The sequence below is a fragment of the Chiloscyllium plagiosum genome, unplaced genomic scaffold, assembly GCF_037043375.1.
Source record: "Chiloscyllium plagiosum isolate Xiang-an unplaced genomic scaffold, Cpla_swu_hap1 HiC_scaffold_37, whole genome shotgun sequence".
Lineage (NCBI taxonomy): Eukaryota > Metazoa > Chordata > Chondrichthyes > Orectolobiformes > Hemiscylliidae > Chiloscyllium > Chiloscyllium plagiosum.
Genome location: NW_028270175.1, coordinates 321,772 through 345,073, shown reverse-complemented (window position 1 = coordinate 345,073; position 23,302 = coordinate 321,772). Strand labels below are relative to the sequence as shown.

General features: G+C 43.3%; 1 protein-coding gene across 3 annotated transcripts in view; it reads right to left on the bottom strand.

The window, feature by feature from the left end:
• vwa5b1 (von Willebrand factor A domain containing 5B1) overlaps positions 1–23,302 on the bottom strand; it is a 217,026-nt gene that overhangs the window by 98,126 nt on the left and 95,598 nt on the right. For all 3 annotated transcript variants that reach the window (XM_087980186.1, XM_087980187.1, XM_087980185.1), the window contains exons 10-13: positions 22,151–22,353; positions 11,253–11,367; positions 10,629–10,814; positions 2,005–2,194 (exon numbers count right to left, since the gene is read on the bottom strand). In XM_087980186.1, the coding sequence (XP_087836312.1) occupies positions 2,005–2,194; positions 10,629–10,814; positions 11,253–11,367; positions 22,151–22,353 (694 nt within the window). The remainder of the gene's footprint in view (positions 1–2,004; positions 2,195–10,628; positions 10,815–11,252; positions 11,368–22,150; positions 22,354–23,302) is intronic.

Sequence of the window (23,302 nt, the reverse complement as noted above, 5' to 3'; positions counted from 1 at the left end):
AGATGGTATTATGACTGACATGATCCTGGACTCATGCACATTCCCCACTCGTAACTTCCACTGGATGTTACTGTTCACCAATCAGGAATGACAGTTCTATTCTTTTTTCCCATTAGAGATTGTGCCTATTGTAGTATTCTAATCAAATCCAACAGGGTTCAAAGTGGGATTTTCTGGATTTGGGTCTCCCTGCCTTGATCTCCGGACCAGACAATTAAATTACCAAGTGTCCAAACAAGAAGGTATCATTATTTGATCCTCAGTAAATGGTTTTGATATTTTTCCAGTCAGATTGTTGGGACAGCCTTTGTTATTAACATATATCTGACTGGAAGATTGCAAATGTTGTGCCCTTGTTCAAGAAGGGCAGTAGAGATGACCCAGGTAATTATAGACCAGTGAGCCTTACTTCTGTTGTAGGAAAGGTTTTGGAAAGGATTATAAGAGATAAGATTTATAATTGTCCAGCAAGCAACAATTTGATTGGAGGTAGTCAAAGTAGTTTCATCAAGGGCAGGTCATGTCTCACAAACCTCATTGAGTTTTTTTGAGAAGGTGACCAAGCATGTAGATGAGGGTAGGGCAGTTGACGTAATATACATGGACTTCAGTAAAGCCTTTGATAAGGTTCCACATGGTATGCTGTTGGAGAAAATGCAGACGCATGGAATTGAAGGTGATTTAGCAGTTTGGATTAGACACTGGTTTTCTGAAAGAAGGCAGTGAGTGCTGGTTGATGGAAAATATTCAGCCTGGAGTCCAGTTACTAGTGGTGTGCCACAAGGATCTGTTTCGGGACCACTGCTGTTTGTCAGTTTTATAAATGACTTAGACGCAGGCATAGGTGGATGGATTAGTAAGTTTGTAGACGACACTAAAGTCGGTGGAGTAGTGGACAGTGTGGAAGAATGTTACAGGTTGCAGGGGACTTGGATAAACTGCAGAATTGGGCTGAGAGGTGGCAAAAGGAGTTCAATGCAGCTAAATGTGAAGTGATGCACTTTGGGAAGAATAACAGGAAGGCAGAGTACTGGGTCAATAGAAAGATTCTTGGTAGAGTGGATGTGCAGAGAGATCTTGGAGTCCATATACATAGATTCCTAAAAGTTGCCACCCAGGTTGATAGTGCTGTTAAGAAGACATACAGTGTGTTAGGTTTCATTGGTAGAGGGATTGAGTTCCAGAGCTGCAATATCATGCTGCAAATAAACAAAACGCTGGTGTGGCCATACTTGGAATATTGTGTACAGTTCTGGTCCCCATATTTTGGGAAGGATGTGGAAGCATTGGAAAAAGGTGCAGAGGAGATTTACCAGGATGTTGCCTGGTCTGGAGGAAAGGTCTTATGAGGAAAGGCTGAGAGACTTGAACCTGTTCTCATTGGCACGAAGAAGGCTAAGAAGGGCTTTTGATAGAGACATACAAGATGATCAGAGGATTAGATAGGGTACACAGTGAAAGTCTTTTTCCTAGGATGATTACTTCATCCTAGCGTGTACGAGGGGATATAACTACAAATTGAGGGGTGATAGATTTAAGACAGATGTCAGAGGCAGGTTCTTTACGCAGAGTAGTAAGGACGTGGAATGCACTACCAGCTAATGTAGTCAACTCCGCCACATTAGGGAGATTTAAACAATCCTTAGATAAGCACATGGATGATTTTGGGATAGTGTAGGGGGCCGAGCTGAGAATAGTTCACAGGTCGGCGCAACATCGAGGGCCAAAGGGCCTGTTCTGTGCTGTATTGTTCTATGTTCTATGTTCTATATTTAGCTGTATATAGCAAGTCAGCAAGGCAAAAATCTGTTAAGGTTTTTGCAGCAATTTTTGTTTTGAAATTTTAAGTTCTAATTTTTTTTTTAAATGGCTGCATAAACTTAAATTCTATAATTGGATATGATTTTCCAACATGCTGGATATGAAACAATTGGAAATTTTTAGTAGACACATTTCTTTAAACAATTCTATCAAAAATAACAATCCCAACAGCAGTTGCCTTACCTTCATTTTCTTGGCCTTCATTAGTAGACATCACATCTTGAGGTTGGTCATTTATAGAGTCCATTACGGAATCTCTACAGCTGCTCAAATTTTCAGAGTTTATCCGGCCGGACTCCTCCTCTTGAGAATGGTAAAACACAGAACTGTTGGATTCCTGAGACCACATCATGCTGTACCTACGCTGTTTGTCCTCAAATAAATCAAGAAATATCAGGGCTGATGCAGAGGCAAGTTAACATACAAAACAAAACATGGATGTTGGCTTTGGCTCCAGTTTTGAAAGAGCTTCCTCTCTCTAATGTAACTGTTGTCTGATACTTCTGAACCTAGTTTCCACTGGCTCGGCTGATGAGTTTCATTAGCATTCAGCCAAATAAGACAGAATATTGTGAAGAACAGAGGAAGGATAATGGCATGATTGTTGCTGAAGTACAGACCATTAGCCAACTGAAGTAGGGTGTGTCTCATAGGCTAACAATTATTTTGAATTATAAAAGGGAACAAATATTTGATGTACCCTGTGTTCATAGATCATGTTGACTGAGTTGATGTTGCTATCTCGTATGCTGCAAGCAAGGATGCCCTGAGGCATGATACATTGGCGAGACTGAGCAGACACTATGACAATGCATGAATGGACACCGCACAACAGTCACTAGGCAGGAGTGTTCCCTCCCAATCGGGGAGCACTTCAGCGGCCAGGAACATTCGGCCTTGGACCTTCAGGTGACCATCCTCCAAGTCAGACTTCAGGACAAGCAACACCACAGCTCACACTCACACTCACTCCATCGTTTCTACATGCACACACATACAAGTTTATGGAATGAACTTGATTTTGCAGAATTAGGTTTTATTTTGCTCAAACTGCATGAATCCATGTAAAACCCTAAAACTATCCAGAGGGTTTGTCAGTCTGACATAGCATTGGGACACAGACAGACAGACTTCACAGCTATTGGTTAAAAAACTGAGCTATCTTGAGAATGACAACACCAGGTTACAAGTCCAACAGCTTTATTTGGAAGCACTAGCTTTCAGAGCACTGCTGTGGGGGTTAAGATCATGCTCACAGAATTTATAGCCAAAGGAGTCCAGTGTCATGGAGATGTGATACAGTAAACCATCTTAGGTTAAAAATGTCATCTTTTAGAATGGGATTTACTGGTTTGTTTACTGTACCACATCTCCATGACACTGGACTCCTTTGGCTATAAATTCTGTGAGCATGATCTTAACCTCCACAACCACCTGATGAAGGAGCAGTGCTCCAAAAGCTAGTGCTTCCAAATAAACCTGTTGGACTTGTAACCTGCTGTTGCGTGATAACTTTAACTTTGTCCACCACAGTCCAACACCGGCACCTCCAAGTCAACATCAAGTTCAGTATTGTTTAGTTAGGATTACTCTTTCCTCCGAGCAGAGAAAATTATTGGTTCAAAGCTGATTCCAGAAACTTGCCCCATAACTTAATATAACACTTCATTGCTACAGGACTGCTGTACCATAGTAACGTGCATTCCCATTAGAGGAGGTATAAAAGTCACACTGACAGCAGAAATCCCTGGAACACTTGACTTCAGTTCTGAACAGTTTTGTTTTCTGCATCAGAAATAGTTGTTAACAAACATAACAATGTAAAATATTTCATCCAGTTCATCTGTATTCTGCATTCTCCATGACTCTGATGTACTTACGTAAGGTATGATTTGCCTGGATAGTACGCAAAACAATATTTTCCACTCAGTAAATGTGACAATAATCAAATCAAGTCTCTCCTGCAAGAATGTTGACAAATAAATGCAGCCCCCAATCTCATTCCTGTAAAAAGCCTTAAGTTTGCTTCAGCATTAATAATTGGAAATCATTGTAACTATTTAGAGTCATAGAGTCATAAAGATGAACAGCATGGAGACAAACCTTTCGGTATATTATAGACCCCCCCAATAGTCATAGGGAAATTGAGAAACAAACTTGGAAGGAGATCTCAGCTATTTGTAAGAATAATAGGGTAGTTATGGTAGGGGATTTTAACTTTCCAAACATCGACTTATCATGATATTGTGAATAACTTGAATAAGAAAACAGCCATGACGCATTGACCTTAACAATATTGTACAGACAATCATTTGTCTTTTTTTATGGCTGCCCTTCTGTCTTTAAATGAATTCTTGCAACTGCTCACTGCCAAATGTCAAGCTCCAATATTATTAGATAAATCTCTTGAGCATGGTAACAGAGTTGGTGCCAGTGTCACAGATAGATAAGCATTTTTATTGAAGGTGGTAAACACAAACAATGCAAATCAATGCTTACGGGCAGAAGAGAGCCACTATTTCTTCCTCTTGTAAGCAACTATTTTATCTTTAATTGTATCTACATCCCAGACTCTTCCTCCCTTTAATACTTAATAAATATCAACTAATGAGATAGGAATCATACTTGGATGCTGTCATTTTTTCTCAGGACTCACTTCCTGTACATTGCATGCCTCCTCGCTTTCTTCCAAAACGTGCAGGATATAGGAACTAGGAGGAGGAACAGGCCGTTCACCCCCATCAAGCTTGCTCTGCCATTCAAATAAATCAGAGCCAACCTTTGACTGTAACACACTGCATCATGCCCACATTACTTGATGAATTCATACCTCGAAATCTTATCGATCACTGCTTTGAAGATGTTTAGGCTGGAGAATTCTAAGGATTCACCATATTCAACTGAAGAATTTCTCCCTTATCTCAGTCCTAAATGACCTACCTGTTCTTGTGAGACTGTCTGCTGGTTCTAGACCACACCCCCTGGGGCATCATCCTTCCTGCAGCTACTCTGTGGATCTCGAAGAATTTTGAAGGTTTCACTGAGATCAATTCATTGTTTTCTAATCTCCAGAGAATACAGGTCCAGTCTTCTCAATCTCTCCACTTCATACAATCCTTCTTTTCTTGGGAGTAATCTGGTGAGCCTTCATTATACTCTATGACAAACACATTCTCCTTACGGCATGAGCCCAAACTGTACACAATCTTCCAGTGCAATTTCAAAGGCTTGTTGTAACTGCAGAACACCTTTATCACTGTTCTCAAATCCCCCTAAAATAAAGGCCAGCTGATTTAGGAAGAAAAATAATGATTGCTGTATCTGAATGTTTGCTTTCTCTAACTCATGAACAAGGACATCAGCCCCCTTTTTACATCGATATTTCCCAATCCCTCCATTTCAGAAGTATTCTGTCTTTCTGAACAAAAATGGATAACTTCATATTTTCCATGTTATATTTAATCCACTGTCTCTTTTATAATCACTCAACTTGTCTAAGGTCCAGGAAATCTCTTTGCATTCTTTTTACAGCTTGCATTCTCAATTTATTTCAGCAAAAAAACTCAGAAATATTACATTTAGCCCCAGATGTGTTTGCACTGGACAGAGTGCAGAGGAAATTCACTAGGATGTTACCTGGGCGGCACGGTAGCACAGTGGTTAGCACTGCTGCTTCACAGCGCCAGAGACCCGGGTTCAATTCCTGCCTCAGGCGACTCTCTGTGTGGAGTTTGCACATTCTCCCCGTGTCTGTGTGGGTTTCCTCCGGGTGCTCCGGTTTCCTCCCACAATCCAAAAATGTGCAGGTTAGGTGAATTGGCCATGCTAAATTGCCCGTAGTGTTAGGAGAAGGGGTAAATGTAGGAGAATGGGTCTGGGTGGGTTACGCTTCGGCGGGTCGGTGTGGACTTGTTGGGCCAAAGGGCCTGTTTCCACACTGTAAGTAATCTAATCTAATCTGGGATGGAGTCTCTCAGTTATCAGAAGAAACTGGGTAGGTTAAGTTTGTTTTCCCTGGAGCAGAGACGGCTGAGGGGGGATCTGATAATGAGAGGCACAGACCAAGGAGATTGTGAGAATCACTTCCCCAAGGCAGATGTGTCTAAGAGCAGGTGGCTTAAGTTTAAGTTGAGGAGCAAGAGGGATGTGAGACAATATGTTTTCACCCAGAGGGTGGTAGATATGTGGAACATGCTGGCAGAGAGGGTGGTGGAGGCAGGTTCTCCAACTTAAAATACCATGACTTAGTAGGCTATGGATCAAGTGCAAGTAAATGGGATTAGTCTAATTTGGTCAATTTAGATATGGTGGACTGAAGGGCTTATTCTATACTACATGACTCTGAGGTCCAAGAACTGATACTTGTGATAACATACTGGTCATAGTTTGCCAACCTGGGAATAAACCATTTCACCTTACTTTCTGTTTTCTGCCATCACTTTTGGAATTCTCTGGCCAAAAAGATTGTGGGGGGCTCAGCCATTTGAGTATGTTCTATCCTTCTCATCAACCCACACTCTGCTCCCAGCACATTGTCAAGCTACAATTCCATCCTTTGGCTGAGCAGTCATTTTCTCTGATCAGTTGTCATAAGCAGTTGCTCTTAACCAAAAAATCAGTGACTTCATAAGCATGAACCAACTGCCCTTTGTTTCCTGATAGCAAGTCGAAATATCTCAAGGAGGAAGATCAAAAAGCAGCAACATCTCATAAGCCAAAAGTATTAGCTCAACAAACTGAGCAGGGTCTGCCTTTCCAGTCTTTTCCTCTGCCCATAACACCCATTTTCTTTTAGTCACTTTCTGTGTGTGTGTGTGTGTAACGAGAGTTTTATAAACCGGTTAGAGGTTTAAATAGTAGAGTTGTATGTCAGTTGTTAATTAGCAATTCTCATTAAGTTCAGAAACCTGATCTATGCTGGCTCCAAAAGACTAGGAAATTAAGGAATTTTGTGTACTCTTATAAAATCTTTAACTCCTGTAGTGGTGATTGATGTCCAACGGACCTCCCTCCCAACCCAGTGAAGTGTGACATCAATTCTAACTGAGAGCTGGTCATGTAACTTGAGATTCCATCTCTGAATAGTGCTCAGCACAAAGAATAGGCAGCTCTACACCATCCAGTTTTGTGAATTCTACTAATCATTTTGAATGACAATCATGTTACCATTTTTGCAAGGTTTGTAGCTCAGGTTGAGGTTTAGGGTGTAGGTTTGCTCGCTGAGCTGTAGGTTTTATATCCAGACGTTTCATTACCTGGCTAGGTAACATCATCAGTGGCGACCTCCAAGTGAAGTGAAGCTGTTGTCTCCTGCTTTCTATTTATATCTTTCTCCTGGATGGGGTTCCTGGGGTTTGTGGTGATGTCATTTCCTGTTCGTTTTCTGAGGGGTTGATAGATGGCATCTAGAACTATGTGTTTGTTTATGGCGTTGTGGTTGGAGTGCCAGGCCTCCAGGAATTCTCTGGCATGTTTTTGCTTAGTCTGTCCCAGGATAGATGTGTTGTCCCAGTCGAAATGGTGGGTTTTTTTCATCCGTGTGTACGGCTATGAGGGAGAGAGGGTCATGTCTTTTTGTGGCTAGCTGGTGTCCATGTATCCTGGTGGCTAACTTTCTTCCTGTTTGTCCTACGTAGTGTTTGTGGCAGTCCTTGCATGGAATTTTGTAGATGATGTTGGTTTTATCCATGGGTTGTACTGGGTCTTTTAAGTTTGCTAGTTCCTAACCCCGCCCGCATGCCGATCTCCGTCACCATGCCCAACCCCGCCCCCACTCCCAGCTCCAGCCCCACACCAGGTCCTTGCTCCCAGCCCTGCCGTGTTTTCACCATCCCTCCAGAACTTCCCCTCTCAGAGGATGAAAGATCAGTCCTCAGCAGAGGCCTCACCTTCATTCCCCTACGCTCTTGGATTAACGATTTCAACACAGGGTGAGACATCAAACAATTTTTCCGCCGCCTTCGCCTCCGCGCCTACTTCTTCAACCAGGGTTCTTGCCCACCCTCTGACGACCCCTTCTCCCGCCTCCAACACACCCCATCCACCTGGACACCCCGTGCTGGCCTCTTACCTGCCCTCGATCTCTTCATAGCCAACTGCTGCCGTGACATTAACCGCCTCAACCTCTCCACCCCTCTCACCTACTCCAACCTCTCACCCTCGGAACGTGCAGCCCTCCACTCCCTCCGTTCCAACCCCAACCTCACTATCAAACCGGCAGACAAGGGAGGCGCGGTAGTAGTTTGGCGCACCAACCTTTACACCGCTGAGGCTAAACGCCAGCTCGTGGACATCTCCTCCTACTGCCCCCTTGACCATGACCCCACCTCCCACCATCAAACCATCATCTCCCAGACCATCCATAACCTCATCACCTCAGGGGATCTTCCCTTCCATCACCTCCAACCTCATAGTCCCACAACCCCGCACCACCCGCTTCTACCTCCTGCCCAAAATCCACAAACCTGACTGCCCCGGCCGACCCATTGTCTCAGCCTGCTCCTGCCCCACCGAACTCATCTCTGCATACCTCGACATGGTCCTGTCCCCCTTAGTCCAAGAACTCCCCACCTATGTTCAGGACACCACCCACCACCTCCACCTCCTCCATGATTTTCGCTTCCCTGGTCCCCAATGCCTTATCTTCACCATGGACATCCAGTCCCTGTACACCTCCATCCCCCATCACGAAGGGCTCAAAGCCCTCTGCTTCTTCCTTTCCCGCCGTACCAACCAGTACCCTTCCACGGACACCCTCCTTCAACTGACTGAACTGGTCCTCACCCTGAACAACTTCTCTTTCCAATCCTCCCACTTCTTCCAAACCAAAGGAGGAGCCATGGGCACCCGCATGGGCCCCAGCTATGCCTGCCTCTTCAAAGAATAAGTGGAACAGTCCATCTTCCGCAGCTACACTGGCACCAACCCCCACCTTTTCCTCCACTACATCGATGACTGTATTGGCACTGCCTCGTGCTCCCATGAGGAGGTTGAACAGTTCATCCACTTTACCAACACCTTCCACCCCGACCTCAAATTCACCTGGACAGTCTCAGATTCCTCCCTCACCTTCCTCGACCTTTCTATTTCTATCTCGGGCGACCGAATCAACATGGACATTTACTATAAACCGACCGACTCCCACAGCTACCTAGACTACACCTCCTCCCACCCTGCCCCCTGTAAAAACACCATCCCATATTCCCAATTCCTTCGCCTCCACCGCATCAGCTCCCAGGAGGACCAGTTCCAATACCGTACATCCCAGATGGCCTCCTTCTTCAAAGACCGCAATTTTCCCCAAGACGTGATCAATGATGCTCTCCACCGCATCTTCTCCACTTCCCGCTCCTCCGCACTTGAGCCCCGCCCCTCCAATCGCCACCAGGACAGAACCCCACTGGTCCTCCCCTACCGCCCTACCAACCTCCATACACATCGTATCATCCGTCGTCATTTCCGCCACCTCCAAACGGACCCCACCACCAGGTTTATATTTCCCTCCCCTCCCCTATCAGCGTTCCGAAAAGACCACTCCCTCCATGACTCCCTCATCTTGTCCACACCCCTCACCAACCCAACCTCCACTCCCGGCACCTTCCCCTGCAACCGCAAGAAATGCAAAACTTGCGCCCACACCTCCCCACTCACTTCCCTCCAAGGCCCCAAGGGATACTTCCATATCCGCCACAAAGTCACCTGCACCTCCACACACATCATTTACTGCATCCGATGTGGCCTCCTCTATATTGGGGAGACAGGCCGCCTACTTGCGGAACGTTTCAGAGAACACCTCTGGGACACCCGGACCAAGCAACACAACCACCCCGTGGCTCAACACTTCAACTCCCCCTCCCACTCCACCAAGGACATGCAGGTCCTTGGACTCCTCCATCGCCAGACCATAGCAACATGATGGTTGGAGGAAGAGCGCCTCATCTTCCACCTAGGAACCCTCCACAAGGGATGAACTCAGATTTCTCCAGTTTCCTCATTTCCCCTCCCCCCATCTTGTCTCAGTCAAATCCCTCAAACTCAGCACCGCCTTCCTAACCTGCAATCTTCTTCCTGACCTCTCCGCCCCCACCTCCACTCCAGCCTATCACCCTCACCTTGACCTCCTTCCACCTATCGCATTTCCAACGCCCCTCCCCCAAGTCCCTCCTCCCTACCTTTTATCTTAGCCTGCTGAGCACACTTTCCTCATTCCTGAAGAAGGGCTCATGCCCGAAACGTCGATTTTCCTGCTCCTTGGATGCTGCCTGACCTGCTGCGCTTTTCCAGCAACACATTTTCAGCAGTTACCTTATAAGGCACTGTCATAGCAAGGGAAAGGGTACAAAGAAAAGACTGGTAAACAATTCACCGCTGCAGGTATGTTGAGCAGATTAGTCACCTGCTCCAGACTATGTGCCAGGTAAAATGAGACAGATCCTGGTTTGCAAGATCTCAAAGCACCAGTGTCATGATGAGATTGTACAATTGTTAGCACAATAAAACTACAACTTATCAAGTGGAACGGTACCTAAGCAGTTGTGTGCTATTATTAGCTAGGCCAGAACCTTTAGACACCCTAAGAGGGCTTTACAGCACATTTAAGAATGTGTGCACAATTAGATTGCAATTGTAACACACAATAGACCTTTTGGTCTCTTCTAATAATGTGAGTCTTAATTCATAGGCAGTTCAGAATTAGAGCCCTAAGCATTGAGAAATCAGTGCACATTGTCTGCTTTAGGTTTAATCAGGCCACTGCAAGGCTGACAGATTTTAATATCATACCAAAATGGGTGAAATTTCATACTTACTGATTTGAGATTAGCATGATACCTTGATGTGTCGCACATTACGCAATATCCAATTAGTCTGTCTCCAGGGTATAAGAAAGTTGGTTCCGCTGGTGAAAGGAGTACCTCAGTTGTTGCAGGAAAGAACCACTCTATGGTGATATCACTGAGAACAGGGGCCATTGCTTTCTTCAGTGATTTTATCATCTACCAAAACAGAAAATTAGTTAATTATTCTCTGTCTAATTTGTACATCGAATCCTGGAAATGGAAAAGCTCTATCTCGTTCCTATTTGACACTGATGATAAAGTCATGACAGGGAGAGACAACAAGGTAACCACCAGATAATTCCAGTCAGGTGTTTTAACAAGGCTAGAGCTCAGACGGGAAAATTGTTAGAACCGTTAAGTTAGTCTTTTCTTCAGTCTGTATTTTTTCACAAATTGATTGTGTTTTAAATGCCTACTGTCATTGTTAGAAATCACTTACAACATTTTAAATTTAATTTTAACCAGAATAGATGTAATTTTTAGTTTGTGAAGCTGAAATCTGATTTGGCTGAATCTCCAACTTATTATTTCCATTTTTAGTCAGTAACAGTTGAACCATTCTCAGTAAATGTCTTTAAAATATTTATTTTGTACCTTTGGCTGTAACCTTTCCCCTTCTGCGAGAAATTCTGCTGCTCCTTTGGAAGCAGAGGCTAATCCCTGAACCAATCTTCTGCAAGTACTCTGTCCAATTCCAAAAGTATAGCACCTGTGGTCAAAAGGTAGTGAGGGAGTTATTTGCAAAAGTATATTCTGTCATACAGAAAATACACTGGGCTAGCTCTTTCCATTCTCTTCCAATCTCTCTGCCAGAAATAGAAATGGAACAAGAATGAAAGATCCAGTGAGTGTCCCACATTCCTAACTACCCAAATGCAACATTCCCAAAAATAAAATCAAGTGTATTAATTTGCCATTATCAGTATTCTGAACTGATAAATTCACACATAATTAATTAATATTAAATTAAAATGAAATTATTACTTTTAAAGGTATAAACTCTTTCAACATAAGAAGCTGATCTTGCAATGTATTTGTTTGTTTTAAATTGCAGCATTTAATTGAGCAATTACTTGAATGCCCGGGCTAAGGTGTGCTGTATTTTTACTGAAAGTAGATTTTCTGATGTTATCACATTGCTGAAAACAATTTGACAACACTTCAAAAGTATTTCAGACTGAATAGCTGGAAACTGTGCAGTCCCAGGATAGAAGCAAGGACTAGCACTACAATCAGATGCTAAACAGTCTTTATCTTTGAGTTCCAGGACTGAGTAGGGGGTTTTGCATGGGAGGAAGTTGAGAGAGCCAGGAGGGGGTGTGGAGATGGAGAGAGGGTCTTTAATGGAGAGGCTGGCAGAGAGAGTAGCTACTGGGTAGACCTTGAGAGAAAATATCCAGTGTGAAGCGTGGGTCATTGAGGGGAGAACTGCCCAAGGCCCAAGCAGACTAAACTGCTCAGCTTCAGCTCCTGAACTCTTCCCATCAGCTGCAATTATTGGCCACTTGAGGGCCTTAACTGGAGTGAACATAGACAAGTTGCCATAGCCCCTCTCAACACAAACAATATTGGAGACAAATTGGTGAAAATGGGGAGCAGCCACTTAGAGAATTACACCAATCCTGGCACCCCAAATGCAAAGCCCTCAATCAGGAAATGAAGAATTCTGTCCTATCTTTCTCTCTTATTAACATCACCTAGAGTCAAATGTTGGGAATGTGATGGTAAAACCATTTCAGGTCGATTCAGTGCTTCTGCTGCTTGGACGAGGAACAGAAAATTATGGCCAGGAATTCCCAAGTATGGGAAAGGACACTGACGCTAGTCAGAGTATCTGCTTTTTGAAGATGTATTCAACATAATTTTGACCACTGTGGGTCCAGACGCGGGAGGGCTGACCACCTGTTTCAGGCAAATAGACATCGGGCTTGTTGAAGATGGCTAATGGAGGCCATATAGGACTTTTCAATCAATTTCCTGATGCAGTGGAAGATCCGTTCAACTGCTTTGAGGCAACTAACAAGTGATAGACAGAATGGCATGCCATTCCTGGCAGCATATCTAACCCTGAACCTGCCTGTGTGGGGGCACAACTAAAACCCATCCTGTGGATATACTCCCCCAACTCCTCCACACAGTAGCCTGATTCTATTTTACGTTTATTTTATTGAGATTTTTAAACAGACTGTCTTAGAAGGCACTGGCTTCATAAGCATTGCCCACAGTTAATAAGGTTGTATCCAGTGGAAGGGGAAACTTTAGAGGGTAGGCAAATATGGAAACAAGGCAAACTGTGACAGCTTGTGGGTAGAATCATACAGTGTGGCATAGTCCATTCAACCCAACACGTCCACACTGACCCTCCAAAGAGTAACACACCCAGACCTATTCCTCTGGGTACCACTGATGTGTGCAGGACACAACCCTCTTTCTTCCTGCCCTTTCCATTTGGCACAGAAAGTAGCCTGCCCACCACCCCTTATCAGCCAAATGGCACAATCCCAGGTCAATGGAATTGTCAACATGTGTCACTGACTGTTCATTATACATTTCAATATGGCAGGAGAGCTGCTAATTTTGGCACCTGTCTACCTTGTGTATTGTGAAGGCGATTTTAGGATGGCTGCAAAGATGGTGGGTTAGGCAGCTAATCTATTTTGCATGCTTGCTCAGGGACCAATAAACCCATGGTCCAAAGTACCACAGGCTGGATGTGAATCACTGTTTTATTCAAGACACCTTTTGTTAAATTCTGCATTATCTTTGGAAACTTTGTCATTAATGAGAAAATGAGGTTTGAGACAATGGGGAGAATCTTCTCAGGAATTCTGGGTTTGGTGGTGGCTGTGGAAGTGAATAGCTATCTTGCACTATCACCCAGTCAGCAGCTCATTACATATGCATGCATTAGAAGCAAGGCAAGTATTGTGGCAGGGGTTGCAGGAAGTCCATTATTTTTCCAGATCAAAAGGTGATGCTCCAGATCTAAAGAAACTCCTCATGCACACTCACTCTCTGCAAGACAAGAATTTTCTGGGAGACTGAATGGTGCAGTGAGCTTTCTGGCCCTTTCACCCTGTCTCCTCAGCCACACTTCCACTCGTGGGCAGCCTCCTTGAGCAGGCCCATTGTGCCCTCCATTCAGCATTCACTCATCCTCTGTGTGTTTAGCCAATGGCCAGCTGATCCCAATCATGGCCTGATGCAGACAGCCCAAAAAAGGAACAGGTAGCAACAACTCACTCTACACCCAGCTGGTTCACCACCTCATTAGGAACAGGAGGAGGCCATTCAGCCATTCCAGCCCACTCTGCAATTCAAATAAATCATGACACCTTCCCTTGATGCTTTTAATCTGGAGAAAACTCTATTTCCTACAAGTTAACATTTATTGTTTTGTGCACAATAACAGCCACATCCCTCTGCACGGCGCTTTCTTTGCAGTCTCAATTAAAATAATAGTGTGCTTTTAGATTTTGCATACCAAAGTGCATGACTCATTTTCCTACATTAAACTCCACCACTTGAGATATCTATATCCTGAAATAACTGAACAGAGACTGGTATTCCGTCACCAAGTCATCTCTTATTGATACAGACAGTATATGAACTCTGACCAGCTAGCTCAGAGCCAGTCCCTGGGTGAGGAGACTGAGATACTTGTTTTTCATATTTCATTAACCAGTACAAATTACAAACACAGTTAACATTAACTGTATACAAGAAACATCAATTTACAGGGGAAAGGGGCAGCAAAGCCAGACCCCAAACCCTACCATTCAATCAGTTCACAGGGAAACGAGGACAAACCTCAAATCCCACCTTACATCAATCAAGAAAGAAACTGTAAACAATCATGTATAGACAGTCCGATAAACCAAACAATAAAACAGTGCATATATCACAGACCCCTGGCAACCCAGCAAACCACCCATCCCTCCCACCTTCCAGCCACTCAAAGGCAGCCTGCCTCTTCACCCCTTCCAGCTCTCGTCTGCCCTGACACACCCTCCGACCACCTCTGGGACATCTTGTCCCAATTACTCATTCTCGGGATGACAGCGCTCACAACAGCCTACCCACCCTTCGGCTTTCGTGATGATCTATAAGCCTCCCAGCTCAGTGAGACTTGCCAGACCCAGAGACAAGGCAGTGCAGGTGATAAACCCAACAAGCAACAAGATACAATTGCCAACAAACAGTCATTTCTGGTACAGAGTCCATTTGCAGGAAAAGAGTCCACTCCAGTCTGCAGAATGCGCTGTCAGAAAAAGAGTCCACAACCAAAGGCAGAGTCCACTCCTGAAGGCAGTAAATACACATCCCACAGCACATACTCAGTCTCCATAGAGGCCTGGTTTATCCACAGAGAACCAGGCCCCCTCAGGTAAATCTTTTTTGCATCCCCTCTGTGGCAATAAGGAGACCAAAACTACATACAATACTCTCAGTGAGGTTCAACCAAGTTCCTATACAATTGTAGCAAGTCTTCTGAACTTAACTAACTACTCATGAACTTAAATCCTCTTTCAACAATGATTAATATTCCATTAGCTCACTGCACCACAGCCTATAGGACACCCTGGTCCCTTTGTACTATCTACACTTTGCAACCTCTCACTATTTAAGAATTACTGTCCACGTATGTTCTTCCTATCAACATGGATAACTTCACATTTTTTACATTATGTCCCATCTTGCCTATTTACTAAGCTTATCCAATCCTGAAAATGTTTTATATCTTTCTCCCCACACACATTTTGCTTAGCTTTGTATCACCTGCAAATTTGGAAATATTATATTTGATCTCTACATCCAAATCATCAATTTGTATTGTGAACAGCTGAGGCCCAAATACTGATTCTACAGTGCCCCACTAGTCAGTCTGTTAAAGCAAGAATGACCCATTTAGTTCAACTCTCCTTTTTCTCTGTTAGACAGTCATTAATCCAGCGAGTTTTGAGAAGATTTGTAGCTCAGGTGGAGGTTCTGGATGTAGGTTTGCTCACTGAGCTGGAAGGTTCATTTCTAGACGTTTCGTCACCCTACTAGGTAACATCTTCAGTGGGCCTCCGAGCAAAGCAAAGCACTGCTGATAATTCCTGCTTTCTATTTATATATATCAGCAGTGCTTTGCCCGGAGGCCCACTGAAGAGGTTACCTAGTAGGGTGACGAAACATCTGGAAATGAATCTTCCAGCTCAGTGAGCAAACCTACATCTCGACTCATTAATCCATGCCTGTACATTACCTCCAGTACCACTTGCTTTAATTTCTCTAATCAACCTGTTGTGGAGGACCTTATGAAAAGCCTTTTGAAAATATAAAAGATGGTACATCCGTTAATTCTTTTGTTATTAATTTTGTTAGTTAAAATCCCCAAAAATCTTCAATGCTTGTCAAACACAATTTCCTATTTGCAAATCCATGCTGAAAATATCCAATCAGATAACCTTTATCCAAGTGCCAATTTAAAATGTCCTTAGTGATAGATTCGAGCACATTTTCTGTGACTGATGAGACTGATAGGCCTGTAGCTCTCTATTTTCTCTTTTACGCCTTTCTTGAATAGTGGCATTTGCAAGCATCCAAACTGTGGGAATATGATATTTTGAAGATAATCACAATGCTTCAATAACTGTAACCACTTTCTTCAACGCTACAATATGTAGACTGTAAAGTTCTGGAGATTTATCAACTTTCAGCACCATTACTTTCTTCAATGCAACCTTCTTATTGATAATAATTGCCTTCAACTCCCCATTCTCCATAATCATTCTAATTCTGAGAGATTTCTTGTATCTTCATTGGTGAAAACAGACAAAATAATATAGAGTCATAGAGATGTACAGCATGGAAACATGCCCTTCAGTCCAACCCTTGCCGACCAGATATCCCAACCCAATCTAGTCCCACCTGCCAGCACCCAGCCCATATCCTTTCAAATGTTACAATTGTACCAACCTCCACCACTTCCTCTGGCAGCTCAATAATTTAGCTTACCTTTCATTTCTCTCTCCGTTATTACAAATAGTTCTACTAGAATGCATTAATATTCTATATTTTCTTCACATGTTCTTCGTCCTTCCTTGGATACGTTATCTAATTTGTCATCGAGGTAGCTGGAAAAAGTATTCTTATTTTATATTGTGACTCATGGAGCAGGGGAACACGGTGATGGTTCACTTTTCCAGACTCCATCATAAAGAGGACAGATTTCCATAAAAAGAAAGGTTTTGGACATCCTTAAAGCCTATGTTCTAGCACGAGACCAAACTTGATCAGTTGATTTTCTGGAATTATAGAAGCATAGAAAATAGGAACAGGAATATCGAGTGGAAGATTCGTCACATCCTCCAACATGATCCCCAACATTACAGGTGCCACTCTTCAGCCAATTCTTGATATAATATGGAATGAATTGAAATGTTTAGAGACACTGAATAGTGCAAAGGCTATGGGTCCTGACAATATTCAGACAATACTACTGAAGACGTGTGCTGCAGAAGTTGTTGCTCCCCTAGCCAAGCTCTTCCAGTACAGTTACACACTGGCATCTATTTGACAATGTGGAAAATTGCCCAAACATGTCCTGTACATAAAAAGTGAGACAAATTCAGCCCAGTTAATTACTGCCCCAATGGTCTACTCTCAGTCATCAGTAATGTGATGGAAAGTGCCATCAACAATGATATCAAGCAGCACCTGCTCAGCAATAACCTGCTCAGTGATGCCCAGTTTGGGTTCTACCAGGGTCACTCAGCTCCTGACCTCATTACAGCCTTGGTTCAAACATGGACAAAAAGAACTGAATTCTAGAGGGGAGAAGAGGGTGACAGCCCTTAATATCAAGTTTGCATTTGACCCGACAGTGGCATCGAGAAGCCCTGGCAAAACTAGAATCAAATGGGTGTCAGGGGGCAAACTCTCACTGATTAGAGTCATTTCTGGCACATAGGAAGATGGTTGTCATTGTTGGAGGTCAATAATCTCAGCTCCAGGACAACTCTGCAAGAGTTTCTCAGGGTAGTGTCCTCAGCCCAATCATCTTCAGATGTTTCATCTATGGCCTTCCCTTCATTATAAAGCTCAGAAGGTGAGATGTTCGTCGATGATTGCACATTGTTCAGTACTGTTCATGACACCTCAAACTGAAACAGTCCATTTCAAATGCAACAAGATCTGCACATTATCCAGATTTGGGCTGACAAGTGGCAAATAACATTCATGCTACACAAATGCCACACACTGACCATCTCCTATAGGAGACAATATAAGCCCTGCACCTTGCCATTCAATGGTGTTACCGTCATGAATCCCCACAATCAACATTGACAGAGTTACCAGAAACTCAACTGGACTGCCACAAAAACACAGTAGCTCCAAGAGCAGGTCAGAGGCTAGAAATACTGCAGTGAATAACTCACCTCCTGACTAGCAAAAGCCTATCCACCATCTACAAGATTAATTTAGAATATCTGGTTGGCATGGATGAGTTGGACCAAAGGGTCTGTTTCCATGCTGTAAATCTCTATGACTCCTTAAGTCAGGAGTGTGATGGAATATTTCCTACCTGTTTAGCACCACATCCACCAACATCTGCTCTCTTCCCTGATGCTCAGTAACAGCAGTGTGTATTATCTGTAAGATGTACTGCAGAAGTTCACCAAATATCCTGAGACAGCACTTTCCAAATCCATGATCACTTCAATCTAGAAAGACAGGTACATAGGAACACCACCAACTCAAAGTTTCCCTCCAAGCCACTCACCATCCTGACTTGGAAATATGTTGCCAGTCCTTCACTGTTGCTGAGTCAACATCCTGGAATACCCTCCCTAATAGCATTATGGATCAACCTACAGCACAGACTGCAGCAGTTCAAGCAGGGAGCTCACCACCACCTTCTTAAGGGGCAACTAGGGACAGGCAATAAATACTGACCCAGCCAGCAATACTCTTGTCCCAAAATGAATTTTATAAAAGGATAGGCCTTTCGGCCTTTCATGCATGGTATAATATTCAATGTGATCGTGGCTTTGGCCAATTCAGGTCCCTGTTTCTACTTTCTTTCCATACTTTTTGATTCCTATAGCTCTAAGAACTATACTTAACTCCATTTTGTTTTGATCTCAACCACTTTCTGTGGTAGCACATTCTACAAGCTCACCACAATGAGTAAAGGAACTTCTCATCTCCCTTCTAAATGGCCTTCCTTGCATCCTTAGACTGTGACCTCTGGTTCCAGTCTCCCCAGTCATTGGGAACATCCTTCTGGCATCTCGTCTGTTTAGTCCCACTAAAATTGTCGGGTTCTATAAAGGTTCTCCCTCATTCTGCTAACCTCCAATGAATATAGTCCTAATTGTTCCAGTCTGTCTTTGTACATTGGTGCTGCCATCTTCAACATCAGTTTGGTAAGCCTTCGTTGCACTCCCTCTATAGCCAGGACATCCTTCCTCAGATAAAGAGATCAAAAGGACTACAATACTCCAGATCTGCTCTCACCAAGGCCGTGTACAATTGCAGCAAGACACCCCTGGTCCTGTACTCCAATCCTCTCGCTATGAAAACCAACATACCATTTGTTTTTTTCACTATCTGCTATACCTGCATGCTTACTTTCAGTGACTGTTGTATAAGGCACCGAGGTCTCAATACACCTTCCCCTTTGCCAATCTATCATCATTCAGATAATAATCTGCCTTCTGTTTACGCTCCCAGTGGATCATGTTATATTTAACCACAATATATTGCATTTGCTTGTCCAAGTCACACTGAAGTATTTCTGCATCCTCCTCACAGTTTACCCTCCTACCCAACTTTGTGTCACCTGCAAAGTTAGAGATATTACGTTCAGTTCCCTCATCTAAATCATTAATATAGATTATGAATTGGTGGGGTCCATGGACTGATTCATGCTGTACACCACTAGTCATTTGACAGTCAGCAGTAAAGAACATTGCAATTATTCTAAAATTCTTGGTTTCTTATGCATCTTCTCTGTTGTTTTTGTGAGAACTGGAGCAGGAGAAAGTGAGGTCTGCAGATGCTGGAGATCAAAGTTGAAACTTTATTGCTGGAACAGCACAGCAGGTCAGGCAGCAGTGAGAACTGGAGCAGTTGCTTTGAGAGAACAGCAAAAGAGCGAATGAGAGAAAGAGAGAGAGAAAAAGTAATGGTGATTCCAACTTCTATTTCAGAAATCTCAAAAAGTTCTCAAACTCCCTTGCAATATTGGTTCCAGTTTACATTTCCAAAAGGTTTGTTTGGATAGGTCAATCTATGATGACCACAGTGTCCATGCTCAGTACTCTGCACTAATTTTCCTCAGAACTAAGAACAATGAACAGTACAGCATAAGATTAGGCTCTTTGACCCACCAGCGCCGTGTGAATATACGATACCTTTCCAAACTAAAATTACCCCAGCCTCTGTGCAGTCCATATCCTCTACTCCCTACCTCTTAAATGTTGCTATTGTATCCATCTCCTCTGACAGCACATTTCAGGCACTTATCATCTTCTATGCAAAAACTCGGCCTTTCACAAATCCTTTAAACTTTCCCACTTTTACCTAAAACCCATGTCCCCCAGTAACTGACTTTTCTGGGAAACAGACTCTGACTATCCATTCTATCTATGCCTCTCAATTTTGTAAAATTCTATCAGGTCGCCCCTCAGCCTCTGACATTTAAATGAAAACAAACGAAAAGTTTCTCCAATCACTCCTCATAGCTAATGCCCTCTAAACCAGGAAACGATTGGTTTGGCTGGTAAACATCCTGGTACCTGCATCTCATTTCTGTACACTCTTCAAAGCTTTCACATCTACAGTGGTCTGGAAAACAAAAATGTTGCTCAACTAAAGTTCTATGCAGTTGCAATATGACTTGCCAATTTTGATACTGTATAGCCTGAGCATTCCTTGGTGACCACTTATCCACTTACATTGCACTTTCAGGGAACTGTGAACCTATACATCTGGAACCTTCTGTATATTGATCTAAGATATTTGCCATTTACTGTACACTTCCCTCCTGCATTAGACATGCAAGCCACATGCCATTAGGAACCTCGTTAAAGGCCTTGCTAAAGTTCATGTCGACAACATCCATCGCTCTGCCTTCAATCATCTTTGTCACTTCCTCAAGAAACTCAATCAAATTTGTAAGATACGATCTCCCCTGCACAAACCCATAATATCAATCAACAATGAGTCAATATTTTTCCAAATGCGAGCAAATCCTGTACCTAAGAATCTTCTCCAATAACTTCCTTACCGCTGACATAAAGCTCACTGGTCTGTAGTTACCCGGATTATCCCTGTTGCCCTTATTACACAAAGGAACAATGCTGGCTGTCCTCGCGTCCTCTGTGACCTCTCCTCTGTCTAAAGAGGATACAAAGATTCCCAAGTCCCCAGCAATTTCCTCACCTGCCTCCCATCAGGTGCAGGAGACTTGTTGACTTTCATGCTTTTCAAAACACCGAATACCACCTCCTTTTTTTTTATAATGACATGATCTAGAATATATATCCTCAAGAATAGATGTGAATAGATTTTATTGGATCTGGATTATTGCAAGTGTCTCTTTTTACAAGCACCTCTACACCCAAACCTGAGGATGATTTTTTTTTTATTCTGTCACTCAATTTTACGGTGACTTGACATTTTAAACAGTTTTCCCAACTTAAATAATATTAAATAGTTTTAAAAATATCTCCAAGACCATTAAAGGCTGTGGCTTTGTGGCGATATTACTTCAAAGCTTTGATCCAGCAGGTTTCGAAGGGACTGTTACCAGATCAGACAAGTTTGCTCCTTTATAAGACACAATTGCTCTCTAGCAGTTCCAGTGGGGTCTGTCTTCTTCATCAGTGTCATAATATGACAAATAATTAATTCATTCCACCCTTTTCCCCCCAACCCTTGGACATTCCATTCGATGGGTACAGCAGTTTGAGATTTCTCTGATCATTGACATATCAAGATTTTCAAAACATTGTCTGGTGGGCGGCACAGTGGTTAGCACCGCTGCCTCACAGTGCCAAAGACCCGGGTTCAATTCCTGCCTCAGGTGACTGTCTGGGTGGAGTTTGCACATTCTCCCCGTGTCTGCGTGGGTTGGTGTGGACTTGTTAGGCCGAAGGGCCTGTCTCTACACTGTAAGTAGTCTAATCTAATCAAACTAAGATGAATGCTCGAATTGATCCATGAGGAAATAGTGGAAGGGTCTGCTGAGAGGAGATATATATGGAACTTAAATTTCAGCAAGAGCCAGTCGGACTGAAAGGCCTGTTGCTGTACTGTAAAATTCTAGCTATTTCTATTTAAAGAGTTTCAATGAAAACTTATTTTACAAATAAAAACAATGCCTCCACTTTAGCTTAGCAGCTGTGTGGAACTGAAGTTTCTAAATGATAATTTTTATATAAATCTGCACCATTTAAAAAGAAAGGCAACAGAACAGAAAGATTGATGTTTTTTACCTGCTTGTACGTGCATGATTCCGGATTAACTCTATCACTCGCCCAGTGTTACTGACAGAGCCATCCGTCAGGATAAACAGCAGCCGTGGGTGCTCTCTCTGAATTGGTTGGCGGAAGATCCAATTCAGAGGTGCTAGTAAATTTGTTCCTCCCATGTCAGCCCGGAGTTTCCTGATATAGTCACAGCCTACAGCCAGTGCCTCCTGCAAAGATTTATTTTAAACCATTGTAATTAGGAGCTATGGATTTTAACATTTCTGTTTATGTTTTATTTACTGTCAAAGGTCTATTCAAACAGTTAGTGTTTTCTGAATCAATTATTATTCCCATAGCTGCGAAGTAAGGCATGGAATCAGTGAAACTCATCTGAAGTATAACAGACAGAGTAAATATAGAAAAGTAGAAGATAGGAGCAGGAAGTGGCCATTTGGCCCTTTGAGCTTGCTCCACTATTCATCATGATCATGGCTGAACGTCCAACTCAACAGCCTAGTCCTGCTTTCTCCCCTTTGACCCCATTCTCCTCGAGTGCTACATCTAGCTGCCTCTTGAGTAGAGAGTACCAGAGTAATTCCGAATATTGCAGGGAGGGGACCAGAGCAGATCAATCATGATGTCTTTGAGAATTTGAACTGGAGGAGGTTTTTGATTTTGAATTGTGTTGGAGGGTAGTTAGCAGAAGTGGTGTTCCACTGATTGTACTGATTATACCGATTATACTAACTATACCGATTATACTAACTATACCGATTATACTGACTATGCAGACAGTAAAGAGATCCCTTGTGGCCGTTCCCTTCAATTACAAGTACAGTATACCATTTTGGATACTGTTGGGGGGTACAATTTACCAGGGATAAGCCATGGGGTACAGGTCTCTGGCACAGAATCTGTCCTGCTGCTCAGAAGGGAAGGTGGAGGAGTTTGGGGGAGGGGGGGGGGAGTGGAAGAGGAGCAGAACATTAGTCACTGACGACTCCATAGTTAGGAGGACAGATAGGAGGTGATGTGGGAACAAGAGAGATGCGCGATTGGTATGATGCTTCCTGGTTGCCAGGGTCCGAGATGTCTTGGATCGTGTTTTCAAGATCCTTGAGGGGGAGGGGGAGGGGGAGCAGCCCCAAGTCATGGTCCACATTGGCACTAACGATA